The 16,122-nt window shown below is 38.2% G+C and overlaps 1 protein-coding gene and 1 long non-coding RNA gene across 2 annotated transcripts in view; both read left to right on the forward strand.

Moving 5' to 3' along the window:
• The window catches only part of slc25a46 (solute carrier family 25 member 46), a 38,785-nt gene that overhangs the window by 10,321 nt on the left and 12,342 nt on the right, over positions 1 to 16,122 (forward strand). The window contains exons 2-5 of the mRNA XM_088629357.1: positions 5,558 to 5,600; positions 9,126 to 9,183; positions 9,644 to 9,721; positions 9,967 to 10,067. Of these exons, the coding sequence (XP_088485483.1) occupies positions 5,558 to 5,600; positions 9,126 to 9,183; positions 9,644 to 9,721; positions 9,967 to 10,067 (280 nt within the window). The remainder of the gene's footprint in view (positions 1 to 5,557; positions 5,601 to 9,125; positions 9,184 to 9,643; positions 9,722 to 9,966; positions 10,068 to 16,122) is intronic.
• On the forward strand, positions 10,076 to 15,270 carry LOC148673092 (uncharacterized). The gene is made up of 2 exons (XR_015935933.1): positions 10,076 to 11,099; positions 11,317 to 15,270. It is a non-coding gene; the product is annotated as an uncharacterized LOC148673092 (long non-coding RNA).

A 16,122-nucleotide genomic window follows, 5' to 3' on the forward strand; every position in this document is an offset into this window, starting at 1 on the left:
GACAACAGGTTTTTTTGCCCCTCTCGATTCGAGGGATTGAAAGGGGGATCTCGGTATCTTCCAAACCTGCCCTCACTGGCTAATCGCTTTTTGCAATTCTTTTGCCAATGTCCGAAATTTTTACAATAATGGCACCGAGTTGTAATTTCGCTTTTTGGATTTAGTCGGGTGTCAGGGCCAGCTCCACCCTTCAGTATGGGGGGTGTCCACCCTGTTTGTATTGCCCGCACCTTAGCATACATATTTCTCTCGATTTGCCGTGCCATTTTAACTATTTCCTCAAATTGTTTAGTCGTATCCTGCCCTATTTCGGGCTCTTTTAACTGAAGGGCTTTGGCTATATCAGGCTTAAGACCGCCCAAATAAATTTGTTTAATTACAGCAGAGGCGTCGCTATTCACATCATCTTCGTCACTCAGTCCTGAGCATTCCAGCCAGAGTGTGACGAAGCGGTCAGTGAAGTCAGCCACATCCTCGCTTTCTTTTTGCTGACACGCAGATATCTTTTTCCAATCTGTCTTTGGTGGATAATTTTGTTTAAGCCATCGCCAAACCCATTCCCATCGCCCTCCCCTGCCGTTATCCTCACACAATTGTTTAAGTTCTCCGACACGCTTTTCCCCTGTCCTTCTGAGGATCATAGCGGCAGTCAGGGGGGAGATACCATAAGTATCTTTTAATTCCTGAAGCGCACTCCAGGTTCGCTGCATCCCTAATTTTGGGTGCGGTACTTCTCTAGCCCTCCCTCTAACAGGGGAGACCCTGATCCGTCTTTATCACACTCATACCAAGTGTTATCCCAATCAGACCCCCCTTCTCCATATGGCCACTGAGGGAATTGATCCCAATTATTTTCGTTTCCTGCCTGTTTGTTCCCCTGTGGGAGAGCAGGATATAACTTAGTCGCCGGCTGTAGCACATTAACCAGTGCAGCGTGACCAGGAGTTAATTCCTTTTTTAATTTCTCATTCTCCTGTACTGCCCCTTTTAGTTTTTTTTCTAGTACCTCTTTTGCCGCGAATAAATTATCTTTCCTCTCATTTAACGCTTTTATTTTTTCTGTGAACTCCTTCTCTTTTCTATCCCATTCTGATTTCTCCTTCATGCTAATCTGCCACCTCAGGTGTCGGCCGATCACCAGGGCTGCAGCTAAATCTTTGTTTTTGTTCCAATGTTCGTACGCTTTTTTACAGGCATCTTCGCCCCAAACTCCTTCTGACAGACTCAGCTTCTTCCTATATTTCTCTTCCCTTTCAGTCAATTTACACTTTTCTGATATGTAATCAGATACTTCCACCACTTTCTCAAACACCCAATTAGCACACATGTTTGGTTTCTTTAAGATTTACTTTTGTCGTGTGTGAGGTAACAGTTCATTCAGTAGGGGGATGTTTTCACTTGGAAAAACCTGTGCATTACTGCACTCATTCAGCTAAGAGCGTCTGTTACCTCCAGATCTAAATGCCTCTCCGAGACTTTGGAGAGGACTTACACCGCACTGTTCACAGGTAAGAAACGAGACCTCGAAAACCCCCTTTCTTGATCAGTAATTCACCATCCCCAGAACGCCAGCATCGCTGCTTTTGCCCCGGGGTGGACTTACGCACTGAGCTCAATCAGGGCGATTCTCGGGTCTCAACGTCCTTTAAATCCTGCTACTTAATGCTTTGCTCTTTTATTATGAGGTGTGTTTATGTTAGTGTAGTGCGTGTGTATATGTATTTCACAAACAAGGAAAACACCAAAAACATACATACATATATCTCTTCTACTCCTGTTTCCTTTAAAACAAAAAAAAAAACCACGCCACGCCAATCTGTGCACGATCAAGGCGTAGCTAATCTCAGGACCCCGGGCGTAATTAAAGCCCACACCAATCCTGGATTATACGTGCATTTAATGCACCACTCAGCTCCAGAACCCCGGGCGCAATTAAGGCCCACACCGATCCCGAGCCACAGAACTCCGGGTGCAATTAAGACCCACACCAGTCCTGACCTTCAGAACTCCGGGTGCAACTAAGACCCACACCAGTCCTGAACTACGTGCATTTAATGCACCACTTGCTCTAGAACCCCGGGCGCAATCAAGGCCCACACCGATTCAGAGCATCAGAACTCCGGGTGCAACTAAGACCCAAACCAGTTCTGACCCTCAGAACTCCGGGTGCAATTAAGACCCACACCAGTCCTGACTTCACGGTAAGGGTCGAAAACCCGTTCAAAACTCCACGCGCAATTAAGGCATACACCAGCTTCGAACGCCTGTACACAATACCGCGGAACCCCTGCCAGACCAAATTCTGGGCTTACAGCAAACAACCCATTACATACACCGGTGCCTTCCCCGGGCCAGAGGAATTCAGAAACTCACGTTTACTCCGTCATCTCGGGCGATTCTCGCAGGGAGCAGAGATTTCCCAATCGGTCAGAGAGAGTCGGGACTTTTAAATAAAAGAGGAGTCCTTACCTCTTAGTTATGTGCGCGCTGACCGTCTCTCCTGCCGATGGGAAGTTCTGCGCCTTCTGGAGCATCCGCCGACTACGCCAAATTTGTTGTAACAGAAGAAACAAGGTTCTTGATCCCGAGATGAAGTGAAACAGATGAGTTTATTGCATGCAAGGAACAATAAAGCCGAAGTCTTGTTTCTCGCAAGAAACAACAAAACCGAAGTATTGTTCCCCGTATTGTTACAAACTTTTGGGTTATATACAGTTTTCTTCTCCGTTTCTGACGTCACTCGGTCTGATGGTAAAGAGGGGGGTTCATGGTATTTGGCCAGTTTATGATGTTCTGGGCAAATGGTCAGTTTAACATTACACCCAGGGGGGTTCCTAGCTGGCATCTGCACTCCTTATCAGTTAACCCCCTTTCCTGCCATAAACCCCTGCTTGTGACTTGGAAGTCTAAACCCCCTACAGAAAAGATTAAATACAAACCCCCGTCTTCACATCTTTCTTCAGGTGGTTACCAGAAAACGCATGGTTTCGAATCCTGTTCAATGCTGAGACCCTTGAGAAATCCCTTTCCAATTATAGAATTGAAGTTGTATACTGTTTAGGCTTTTATTAATTTTAAACTGTGTGTTATAGACATTTAAATATTAAGTTATAAAAGGAAGAAGGGCTACTTTACAAAAACAACATTACTGAGTTTGATAAATGAAAAATAGTTTATTATTCTACTGTTGCTTGTTGCCAACCAGTGTGCTTCTTTCAAGCTTACATCCACACACATACTGTACTGTAGTGGCTTTAAAACGACATGATATGATACTTTATATACAGTATATGATGACATTGCATTTCATTGACATGTACACTACTGTTTCAATATATCTATTGATATGACTTCATGGGATTTGCGTGTGTGGAACAGTTCAGTTCACTTTGTCATTCTCACTTATACAATTGTAAAAGAGAGAACGAAATATAGTTTCTCCTGGGCCGAGGTGCACAATACACTAGAACCGAGAATCATTAGCAGCTATTGATGTAGTAGTGGTGTATATAAGTAAACATAAAACAATGTAATGAGTAGATAAATAAATTAATAAATTGGTATTCCGGTAGTTTAAGTAGCCATGTATAAATAAGCATTCTGAAATACTGGGTTGGGTGGTGGGAGCGGGAGGCAAGTGCAGACAATAGTGCAGGACATAGTCATAACACAACATTACAAGGCATGCGGTCAGTGAGACGGTGGTGATAGCACTGCAGTGGGTGGTTGTTCAGCAGGTGGTGATCAGTCCTTGTGCTGTTTGGAATTCATTAATCTAACAGCCTGTGGGGAAAAAGCTATTCCTGAGCCTGGTGGTTCTGGCTTGCAGGCTGTGATACTGTCTTCCAGAAGGCATAGGGTGTAAAGAGACTGTGAAAAGGGTGAGAGGGTCTTCAATGATGATACATGTGTCGAGAGACAAGACCCAGCGGGGGGTTTTGTTTTGATTATATCGTCCAGAAGTGCTGCTTTTGACCAACAGCTAATTTTGCTTTAATTTAAAATCTGCCTGTACTGTAGCTTTCATTTAATTGAGCAGAATGTCACCTTGCTCTTACAAGTGGCTCAATTAGCAGAGTTTGTGTTTACACGCCACACCCTTTTGAATGATTTTTTTATCACCTTTCTCTGTCGGGGGTGGGAGTTGAGGGTTTAGGAGAGTGATGGAGAGTGAAATAAAAGCACACAACAAGTTTCCCTTCCCCCTACTGCGAGGTAATGCAGATAATGCACTAACTGGCTGGCATGAAATAATCCCTCCTCTTTCCGAGCATCCTGGCTGCAGAATGCTCTTTCTGTATTGCTGAGTTCCACACTGCTTCACACCACATAAAGAGAGGAGAATGTGTGATTTTTTCTGTACAAAATGAGTGTTGTGTTTACAAAATTAAAGTGTTTTAAACATTTCATTAAAAGGTAAAAAAAAAATTGTAAAATTTCTAAAGTTCTAAAATTTTAGCAGAATTAGTTAGGAGTTAGATATAGGATGAAAATATTTTGTTTACAAAAAACCTATTGTTTCGGTTATCCAAAGATGTTTTTTGCACAGACATAACTGAAGGCATTTTAAGGATCGTTGGTACCACTTCAGTGCTCAAGTACTTATTCACTATGTATTACAGTAGGGCAAAGGACTGGAAAACATGATTGAAATAAAACACAAGGAATGGGATCTAATAGACAGGTTGTGGGTTTCATTAGCAATAGCAATTAACTGAGGCCTGCAGTGTCAAGCTGAAAGAAAGTGAAGAACCAGTAAAAAGAGACAGTTGTAGTATTGGTACATGCTGGATATTGTCAATATTGGTTGAAAAAAACTGGTAAGCGGTTAAGTTTTAACAATCAATTGATGGTGAGGAACATATTTCTAGGATCGATTTTTAACGACATGAGAGTAGTAAAAACTAAGGTTGCTACAGGAAGAGGTGTTAGTGGGGCCAGCAGGGGGCACTCACCCTGCAGTCCATATGGGTCCTAATGCCCCAGTATAGTGACGGGAACACTATACTGTAAACAGGTGCCGTCCTGATGAGACCAAGGTCCTGACTCTCCGTGGTCATTAAAAATCCCAGTGCATTTCTCGAAAAGAGTAGGGGTGTAACCCCGGCGTCCTGGCCAAATTTCCCATTGGCCCTTACCAATCATGGCCACCTAATAATCCCCATCTATGAATTGGCTTCATTACTCTGCTCTCCACCCTGTCTGTCCCATTGAGAACTTGTTTTCCAGAGCCCCATGTGCTTAGCATGATGGATCCTTGAACCCTAACAGACCTTCACAGTAATCTAAGGGGCTACAGAACTGAAGGTGTCTAGCTGTACCTCCATACTTGAATCAGGAGGGGACCTGATTTCCAAAATGCAGAATACAATACATGTACTTCATAGATATGTTAAATCATAGCTTTCATTTCCATGAGTTTAGTGAAAAAATCTTTACCTTTGTAAGCCTCATTTGCCTTTCTTGTCAACATGTCTTTGTCTAATTGTGTTTTTTGTTGTTTGAAAAGATGGTAGCATGTGACAATCAGATAGGTATGTTTTTTTTTTCATTTCAGATCAGATAAACAGGTTTGCTGGATTTGGAATTGGCCTGGCAAGGTAAGAAAGTCTGTTAGTTATTCATTACTTGTGTTACAAATGCTAACACTAATATACATTGTGTGAATGGGAAGTATAAAATGAAAATCAGAATGCTGTTAGCATGATAAGATTAAGCAGGATATTAAAACAATCCAGATATACACATCTATACATACTGTACGAACAACATATGGACTGATATAATAACAATTATTAGACCATTTTCTAACCATATCATCCAGTTCAGAATCATAGGAGAGCCTATCAGCAAGCAACAGGTGCAAGGAAAGGTCCTTCCTGGACAGGATGTCAGTCACCAGTGTGTCTTTGGGCTGTGGGAGCAAACCGGAGTACCCGGGGGGGGAACCCACACAAACTAAGGGAGGAGATAAAAAAAAGCACTTAGATCGCACCCCAGATATGGTAAGAATTTAACATACCAGAATAGTGAATGTGCTCACAGCAATGAACTGAGGCTCATTCGCAAGAATCAAAGGTTCACTCAATGACAGAGTGGTTTTCTTTAACATCCAACTCATCCATTTCTTGCTTGTGTTGGAGGTATTTTGCATGTTAATAGCTCTATAAATGAGAAAAGGAAAAATGACACAAATGTATTCAAAAGAAGAAGGACAGTAGTAACCTTTGATATACAAATGGATATCATAAAAACTTAATTTGACATTGGCAATGCTCTTGGTCTTAATCATTTGACCATTGGAACAGTTACTGTAGAATAAGAAAGATTTGCAGATTAAAAAGCTTCAGGGAAACTGCTTCAAGTGATGTATTGTTTTAAATGAAGCCCTGCACAATAACTGCTGAATTCAGATAGCATGGCTGCTCAGTTGTGTGAGTTGTGTGAGTTCGATAAAGAACAAATTCTCAATACATCTTCTCCTGGCTTAATATAAAAAAATTCCCAGTAATGAGACAACATTGTGTACCTTTTTCAGCTGACATGTATCTTGGCTACAATAGACAGACATTTGGTGTCACCAAAAATACTGAAGTTTATGTGTTTTTTCTTAGATAAGCTAAGTAGCAGAAGAACATAGGGCTGGGCGATATGGCCAAAAACATCATCACGATAAAAATGTTCATATCAGTCGATATTGATAATTATTACGATAAATGTCAAATCATTATTTCTTTCAAGTTTAAAGGCAGATTTTTTCTCCTGAGTGAAAGTTGAAGAAACCAGACAGTTAATTGGTAAATTAAACAACTCTTTATTTTAAGAACACAACAAACACTTGCCAAACAGCAGAAACTTTAAACAAATCTGAGGTAGAGAGTATTCAAGTCTTTTTTTATGTCAAAATATGCATGTAAAATTTACAAAATAAATATCTTAATAGAAAAATTAAATACTGCAGTGTGATAAAACACACATAGAAGATGGCTCAGACAGACTGCAAAGTTTAAAGTGCTTTAAAGGATCATATCAGAAGTAGTGGCGAAGAATGGCACCGTTTTCAGCTGCTCTACCATTTCCCTACACTCTGCATACAGCCGAGGAAGTGCAGTCAGTGCAAAATGTTTCCAACCAGGTAGCTCGTATCTGGGGTCAAGGACTCTGATAAGCTTCTTGAATCCCTCATTTTCGACAGTGCTAATGGGAAGCATGTCTTTTGCAATGCAATATGCAACAGCATTTGTGATGTCTTCATGTCTTTTCGTTTTTTTGTCGTAAGGCACGGTGCTCGAAAATGATGCTACTATGGTTTGCTGCTGTGTAGTCGCACTGAATACTGGCCTGGTGCTTATAGATGGTCCCCTTCCACTAACAACACTAGTTTGTGACTGTAATTTTTACTTTCTGCGTAATGTTGTTTTAAATGGTGAAATAGGTTCGTGGTGTTGCCTGTCTTTGCTGGCACGGATCTGCGGCACAGTTTGCAGTGCACGCTGCTCTGTTTTATGTCTGATCGTAAAAAGCCAAAATATCTCCAAATTACCGAAGTTGAATTACCTTTTCTGTCAATGATGTCACCGTCCTTCGAGCTGGTCGTTGGCAGCACTACATTTGCTTCAGTGTCGCTCATTTCTCCACTCTACAATCCTGTCAGCCACCACTGTGTGGGTAAACAACACCACGATAGCGGCCCAGTCTGCAACACGCATGCGCACTCGCGCAGTATTTTGTGCACATGCGCAAAGCGTAAACATGTATATTGAACATTTATCGAACTTTTGTTAAAATTATATCGCGATAATTATCGTTATCGAATTATCGCCCAGCGTTAGAAGAACATATCAGAAAACCCATAATGCTGGAGCCCAGAAATCTGTTTGAATGAGTCAACTATTCCTAGAAAAAAATTACAAGTAAAAACTATTCAACCTCCTTGGTAAATGTATGATAATGGGGTGTATTTTTTCAGTAAATCATTTTAGTAAATCCATGTAAAATGTGTAAAGTTTAGGTATTTAATGTCACTATACCAAATGTGGATCGTCACGTCAAACACGTGAGTGTCATAATGGTAATATAATTGGCCTGCCACAGTTCAAAAAAGCTATTGCTTCAGTCCAGGGGAGAGTGACCAGTTGCTGACTCAGAAGAATGTACTATTTTGACATGTTCAAAGTACTAAAATAGCCTGGAACTGTGAAGATTATCAGGGCACCTGAAGTTATTACTATAAACATTAACCAAAGAACATAAATGGAATTTAATGCTTTTAATTTAAAGTGATTTTAAAACTGAGAACAGCAGGTACTTCTTTGCATAAAGGATTGTGGGAGTCTGGAGCAAGCTATCTAGTCATTTTAAAGCTGATGCCATTGCTTCTTTCTAAAACTGTCAGGTTGAGAAATGAGCCAGATGGGTCAAGAAGGCCTCCTCTGGGTTGCAGACTTTTTAGGTTCTTGTGTCATTTAGTGGAGGTGTTTTGGAATTTCCCAATGGTTAACGTGACTATTATTAAAGAACTGCTTAAACAGGTTCTGGCATGCCCTGCAGTGGACTGGTGTCCCACCCAGGATGTATTCTGCCCTGTGCCTGTTGCTTGCTGGGACAAGCTCTGGTTCTCCCCGCAACCTGACTTGGATGAAATGGTTAGAAAATTGATGGATTGGTGGAACAGTATTGGGGTTGAACAACACATGTTCAGTTTTACCCATGAAGTTTGAAAAGCTTTTGTTATGAGGTTTAGTTGCTGTTGGCTGAGAATTTCTATATGGTAAGAGTGTCTGCTGTTGCATGCCGCCCGTTGCCTGTCTATAAGATTGGCCGTTTTTTGTGCCATTTAAAACTTTTCCTAAATTGTATTTCCTACTTCATAAATGCAATATCGGTAGAATGATGTTTTTGAATGTGTGCCAGCTTCAGTGCAAGATAGTAAAGTTTTCATTTGTAGCTACTGAGAAATAGAAGTATTTGCCTTTTGATTATGTAAAAACCCTACACTGCAAATTAGTCACAGTTGTTTCCTTACATTTTTTTATATTTCAAATCTGTTTTTAAATACAGTGTAAAAAAAAAACATTTTTTCAATTCCTTAATTGTTTACATTTGCATTCAAATGTTGTTCTCAGTCTCTTCACAGAAAACGTCCTTGCTCACCCTTGCATTGTATTCCGTCGTCAGTGTCAGGTAAGAATTAAACTGACAAATCTCCAGTGCCTTAAACCACAACAAATTCAGAATGTATTAGCATAATCCTTCTCAATTTCCCTGACTCAAACACCCAACCTATCAGAGAATAAAAGACACCTCTAGTCTGAAGATGCTAACTTTATTATTCTCTTATTAATGCATTCTGCTGTGAATTCTGACATGTTTCTCATCTGAAATAAGGAAGACCTTGTGCACATCATTTTCTGTATACTGCAGAGCTTCTCACAGCATGGTTGTACAGCAGCCCTTTTGAAACATTTTTTGTCAATTTACTACGATTTAAACTTAGTTTTTTGTACAGTAGTTAAATTGTTTAATTCAATTCAACAGTTGGTACATTTCAGGCTTGAGAATGACGTGCGATTTATATTTAACAAAGACTCATGTCTTCTTCTGTTATTGACATATGCTGACTCATGGTTAATATTGTTTTCAGGTTAATTATCATGCGAAATGCTATCATCTCTCACCATTCACTGCCATCAGTGTCATGTACAATGTCACAAAAACACAGGTAAGAACAGTAAAATCTGTTATTGGTTTGTACACAATGAACATATTGAAGAAAATCCAGATTGTCTTTATTACAATATTACATTACATTAATTATATTCAAAAATTAAATTACAATAGTTCTGTAAGTTGTACTTCTTTTTATAGAAGTTAAATGCTAAGTATTATTAATGATTTTTGCATTGTGTTAGAATTATCATAAACTGTATGAAAGTGCTTGTGACACTTTATCCCTGGTGTTGACAGGGTCCAAAGGCTCTATGGAAAGGAATGGGAAGTACATTTGTTGTCCAGGGAGTAACACTTGGTGCAGAAGGAATTATCAGTGAATGCACACCACTTCCAAGGTACTGTAAGAAGAAAAGATGCCACACGTAACATAAACTGTATATAATAGGTATCCCCAGTTTGCCAGGGTAATTCACATTTGAATGTAACCCTCCATTTCAGGAGCAAAATGTAATATATTTGGGGGTTTTACACCACGTCACAATATCTATGTGTCTGTATATCCTTTAAAATGTATATAAACTTCTAGAGAGGTTAGAGTGCTTAGGTTCAGAATGAAATTAAGTCAGGACACCTGTGTTAACTCTAACTCTTGAGAACAGTGCCATGGGATAGTATAAGTCATTCTCAGTTAAAAGAATGGTGCAAACATTTCAGTAGAGTATTTTATAGCCAGAGCAAGTCAGTACCAAATGCATCACATTAAGGTGCAATGCAGGTTTAAGAAAACGATACAAAAATAGTTGTATGTAATGTAATATAAAAGGAATGATACAAGTATGCAGCATGTAAGATACAAGGAAGTATAATTTTAGCTGTTTATGGCCTTTTGGGACTTTAAAGTCCTGCCAGTAGAAAGGGTCTAGGAACTCTGGATTTAAGCTTCTAGAATAATGGGACTGCAAAGTCATGTCAAAAGACGTTAAAATACCCTTGAATCAAGGTGGACACAGAGGTTGACAATTAAGGTGAATGTGTTCTTCTCCTAAAGAGGCAGATGTAATTTATATGCTCTTATAAATTGAGTTTAGAGCAGTGCATGGAATCTTTCCTTTATCTTAGAAGGCTATTGTCAGTCATTCTGAGTCATTTTCTCTTAATTAACTCACTTTCAGGTAAAACATACTTGACTGTTTGATGGACATTTTGTTTCTTCAGTTACATCAAATATACCAGCTTTCTTTGTCAAAGAGGTACAATTATTTTATTAGCAGTGGTATAAAAGGAATATTGAATTTTTATTTTACTAGTCTTTTCATTTCATGTCTAACTTTTTCAGACAGGGTTTGTTCAAGCAGTTTTTTCCTTCCCTTGTACCATACATGTCACAATAACAATATGATATTGCTACTAACCTTTCAGCTGCGTTTGTTGTCCACAAGATAATAATAATTAATAATAATAATTGCTTACACTTATATAGCGCTTTTCTGGACACTCCAATCAAAGCGCTTTACAGGTAATGGGGACTCCCCTCCACCACCACCAATGTGCAGCATCCACCTGGATTATGCGACGGCAGCCATAGTGCACCAGAACGCTCACCACACATCAGCTATCAGTGGGGAGGAGAGCAGAGTAATGTAGCCAATTCACAAGATGCAGCTGTTTAACAATTTATAGATAGTGTTCTATTTCTTACACAAGTCTAAATGTTCAGGAAAGTCAAGTGTAGTGAGTAAGCTCTTCCCACTTTCCTCTGAGTCACAGCTACTTTTCTGTGTTAGAAGGATCTCCTTAGCTACCATGTAGCCCGAGATGCTTGAATCACTTTACCATGATACTAAAGGTTAGTCCTTAAAGATCATTGCTTTGTTTTTAAACCTGAAACCTCTTATCTCCCTGAGTCATATGTCATCTGAGGTGTTTCCAGGTAAATGCAAGTCTATCTAATGAGCATGAAGCTTTATTCTATATTTGTGTCTTGCTTGGAATGTAAGTCCCAGAGGAAAAACAGGATACAACAAATATTTATAATCTGAAACCAGAGTTATGAATGATTATACATCCATGTAATTTTAGATCAGATTTAGGCAGGTTGTTTTATTAAGAGAAATGTGGATGCAAAGCATCGTGTATTTTGCGTATTGCAATGACGTTCTACTTTGCCTAATCTCTTGTAAGGTAAAATAGAAAGCTCAGAAAATGTTCTTGATTCTGAATCTTATTCAGCCTTAATAGCTTATAATTTATGTATCACGAAAACATAAGTTTCTGGAAATTATTTGCTCATTATGCACCATTTCAGCAGTTAACACCGAGACAGAGTACAGTAAATGCTGATTAGTGACTCTTCCCTTAAATTAATTTGTTATGCATTCTTCATCTTCCTCTTTTCTGGGCATTTTTTATTCCAATATTCAGTTTTTTGTATCGGCTTTAACCAAGTTTATCTCCTGCACTTCATTTTTGTTTACTTATTTTTCAAACACATTTTGACGGTGTTGATTTTGTATGTGGTTAGTCATTCTAAATTCTACAAATTCCTAAGCTTTGAGTTCTATTATGCTTTCACCTTTGGCATTTGACATTATGTTCAAATCATTGAAGGCTTCATATAAAATAATGCAGTTGTCAATTTGCTTTACCACATTTTACACACTACAGAATTGTAAGCAGTGAGTTGACAGTCTGCATATTTCTTGCCATATAACAATATGTGTAGTTTAATGCACTGAATATTTGTTTTAGTGAACTTCTGATGTATCAGTGGATAATCTCTTAGGATAATATTTGTCACTACTTTAAAGTTTTCCTCTGTGTGAATGGGAAAAAAAATAATTGCTTTCATAGTTTATCATGCATTAATAAAGTATGTGTTATACAAATATTTTTTCTTTGAATGTATCTCACTCACCATCCTTGAACAATCCATGACAAACTAATAGCATCAGTATATTCAATATGGTTACATTCACTATAGGTGATAGTCAATCAAGTCCTGTTACCTGTAAGTGTTGGATGTACAACAATGAAAACATTTTAAATTGTTTTTCCAAAAAAATATTCAAGCTGTAAAGAGCAAGGGGACATAATACATGAAAAAAATTTTAAAATGCTTTTTTTCAGTGTACCAAGTAAAATTGATTTATTTTTATGAAAAGTAACAACAGTAATCGATATCGTCCTGTGTGGTAGCATCTTTCTCTTTTTAGCATGTTAAGTGAGGTGTGAGTCACTGAAACCACAATGCCTTTAATCTTACTACCTATGAGTCAAGGCCTGTCCCAATATTTGGCTAAACACCATTTGATTACCAATTTATTGCTGTAGTTTCACCAGAATCTCTCTTTGTTTGTGTGTATTTTTTTTAAATAATTTTAAAATATAAATGACCTTTTCTGATAAGTTACATCCCCAGCAGGTTTTTTAATCTGCTATATTCTAAAATTCTGCTTTAACCATCTTCTTTATTATTGAACTAATAATCAGCAGGATCAATGTAGAAATTAGCTGCTTTCACCACAATTGTGGAAAAGAAACTGCTTTAAGATATTATTTATATCTTTCTTGGTTCACTTTAAAGACTGAGAAGCAGCAAATGATGGTAAATATACACCACCCTAGTAAAGCTCGTAGATATACTGTAGTTTCTGAATGACCATAGGGAATAGAAGCTTTACTTTCCAAGAGAGTGAGTGACATTAGGTCAGAATAGGTACATACTGTGATATTTAACTATGGTTAGTACTCTTCCTACACTTTCACACTCAAAACCTTTGGGGAAAAAAAAGTTGTTTTGTTTTTGTGTATCAGCATGTAAATTCACTTTTTGATTTATATTGCGGAATACAAGGGACTGTGCAAATGGTGATGTATGTGGCACAGAAATGTTTTAATTTTATTTTTACCTACTGAAGTTTTTAAAGTAATTTATAAAATCTTTAAAATGTTTCACACTCGTTTTTCCTGAGTATTTTAATATTCCAGTGATTCAAAGACTACTGAAAGTCTGGTAAAGACTCAGAGCAATGGTTATCTGTTGCCAGAGCATGAGCTCAGTTGCACTGTGCATACTGTACGTGTCTATCCACCAGAGTGTTTTTTAAAAGGATAGTAGGTTGACAAAATGAAGGTTTAACACGGATAATATACTGTTTTAAGAACAGTTTCCTGATATTCTAAAAATCAGTTGCAGTAATAAAGCAGTTGTGAAAGGAGACATTATGAAAAAAACACCTCTTAAGAGTCAAATTATACAGACTTTGCTGTAACTTATACAGACCCTTTAACTTAAAAATAAGCTATCTACCCTACATGTCACCTTTTGGAGAGGATCTCAAATACAGAACAAAATGTCACTTGTATAATTTATGGTATTTCAGAACTATTTTGTTAAGGTAGGAAGCCTTTTTCTGTCTGCAAATATATGAAATGCAGTCTTATCTACGTGTGATGAAGGAAGAAATAGATCAGTTTTTTCTGACATCAACCTTTTAAAAATGGCTATTCCACAAAAGGAATATTTAAGACCAGGTATATAGTAGATTGAATGGTTTTTACACATATTTATCACTCTTGGTGAAAGTACTTACAGTATGTATTTGATAATTTTTTTACCTTTTAAGTTTTCTTCAGGGCATTACTAACCATTTTGAAGTGACAGAAGAATTGTCTGGCATACAGAGCCATAAGGGATCTAGTTTGTTGCAATGTGTAGCACTATTGCTCGCTGAGTACAGGCTGTGAAATGTGAAATATATGAAACTGGGATAAAAAAAATATGAAACTGGCATAACAAGAAACAGCTCCAGGGGAGGACTTACTATTTTAGACGGTTAAAAAGTAAAGGAAAAATAGTGGGAACTGAGCGAACCAGAGCTCACAGCCCTCGGTCTCCAAGGCAACCAACCGTGTTTACATGTGGAGTCCCTGTGCCGAGAGAACCTGATGAGAGTGGCTATCTGTGCCACCTACCTCAGCTCAAGGTTAGGTAAACCCTGCCCACAGTCAGATGCTGTGTCATTGAGCTTCCTACTGATTTAAGGAAGTACTCCTTTCATTAACCAGCCTGTCAGTATAAACCGTAATCTGCCGAAATCAGATACAGCACTTTCCAGCTTAGCACTTTGTCCTGACAGGAATGTTCTGAATTATCATTGTATTTCATATCAAGCGCACCTTTGTGCAAAATCAGTTGTGTTTGATGAAGGTATTACAAGCAGTAATCAGAGTTGTTCCTCAGTTCAAAAACACGGAATCTCCAGCAGTCCGGAGTGATATTGGAAGAACATGATGCAGAATATGCAGACATCAGTAAAGTACTGAAGAGATTTTCTGAACTCCATGCCTAAATGAAAAAGTTAATGGAAAAGTAGAGGTGCTGACAGAGACAAAATAGTTTTAGGATCTTTTTTCTTGAGTAAAGTTGTCTTATGAGGTATGTGAATTTGTAATCGCAGGGGAAAGAGCATCCTCATTTTCTAACTGTACAAAAACATTAAAGCATTTGAACAAAAAATTATAACTTTTAGTTGCCATACAAGAAGCAGTAATCTTGCCAACTTTGCAAACCTTAAATGCAGATTTAAGTAGGGAAAATTGTCTTTTTATCAGCTGAGAAAGTCTTCATTGACATACCCATAATAATTTTATTCATGCCAATTCAAATAATTATTTTTAACCACAATCATTTTGGAACTGCCACTTTTAATCACCACATTGATACTGCTACTAGCAAAGGATGAATAAGGTCAGTGCACAAGTATTTGAAATACATTTTCTTTAGCCACTGTTTACATATTGGGTAGATAATTGAAACACCTTATCAAAAATACGGATAACCACACCTTGGGGCTCCAATTCTACTGTAAGCTACGTACAAGTAGTTAACTTGTGGCTACTTCAAGCCTCTCCAGCACCAGACCTCTTAGGCTTCACTGCTTGGAAATCCTGTTCACACATGGCCAGTATCGTACCCTTCAAGCAGAAATTAAATGTATGTATTTTTATATCTGTCTTAAATATCTTTGACAGAAAACCTAAAATTGAAAGCTGGATGGATAAAAGGGGTTCTCATGATACATTTTGTTTACAGTGGTCACTCATTGTTAGGTACTAGAAAAGTGAAAGTGATCAATAAAACTCTCAAAAAAATCCCCCAAAATATTTTATTGAATTCAATCTTTCATTGGAGTTATTGAACCTATTAAAGTTATTTTACAGGTTACTTGCTGCTTAGCGATCTCCTAGCTTTGATAGCAAACAAGATGTGGATGTGTGTGTGATCATGAACTGACATGCTCCTGTAACTGTGCTGCTAGAGAATGACTTCCCACATTAAAGCAGTAGCATTTGTTGTTGCCTGTACCCCTTCTTAGTTATTGTTGCATGTCCATGTTTTTTCCAACTGTACTTCCAACTGCGACTTTTTCAGGACAATTCATGAACAAT

The sequence above is a fragment of the Lepisosteus platostomus genome, chromosome 4 (genome assembly GCF_059453375.1).
Source record: "Lepisosteus platostomus isolate fLepPlt1 chromosome 4, fLepPlt1.hap1, whole genome shotgun sequence".
Taxonomy (NCBI): Eukaryota; Metazoa; Chordata; class Actinopteri; order Semionotiformes; family Lepisosteidae; genus Lepisosteus; species Lepisosteus platostomus.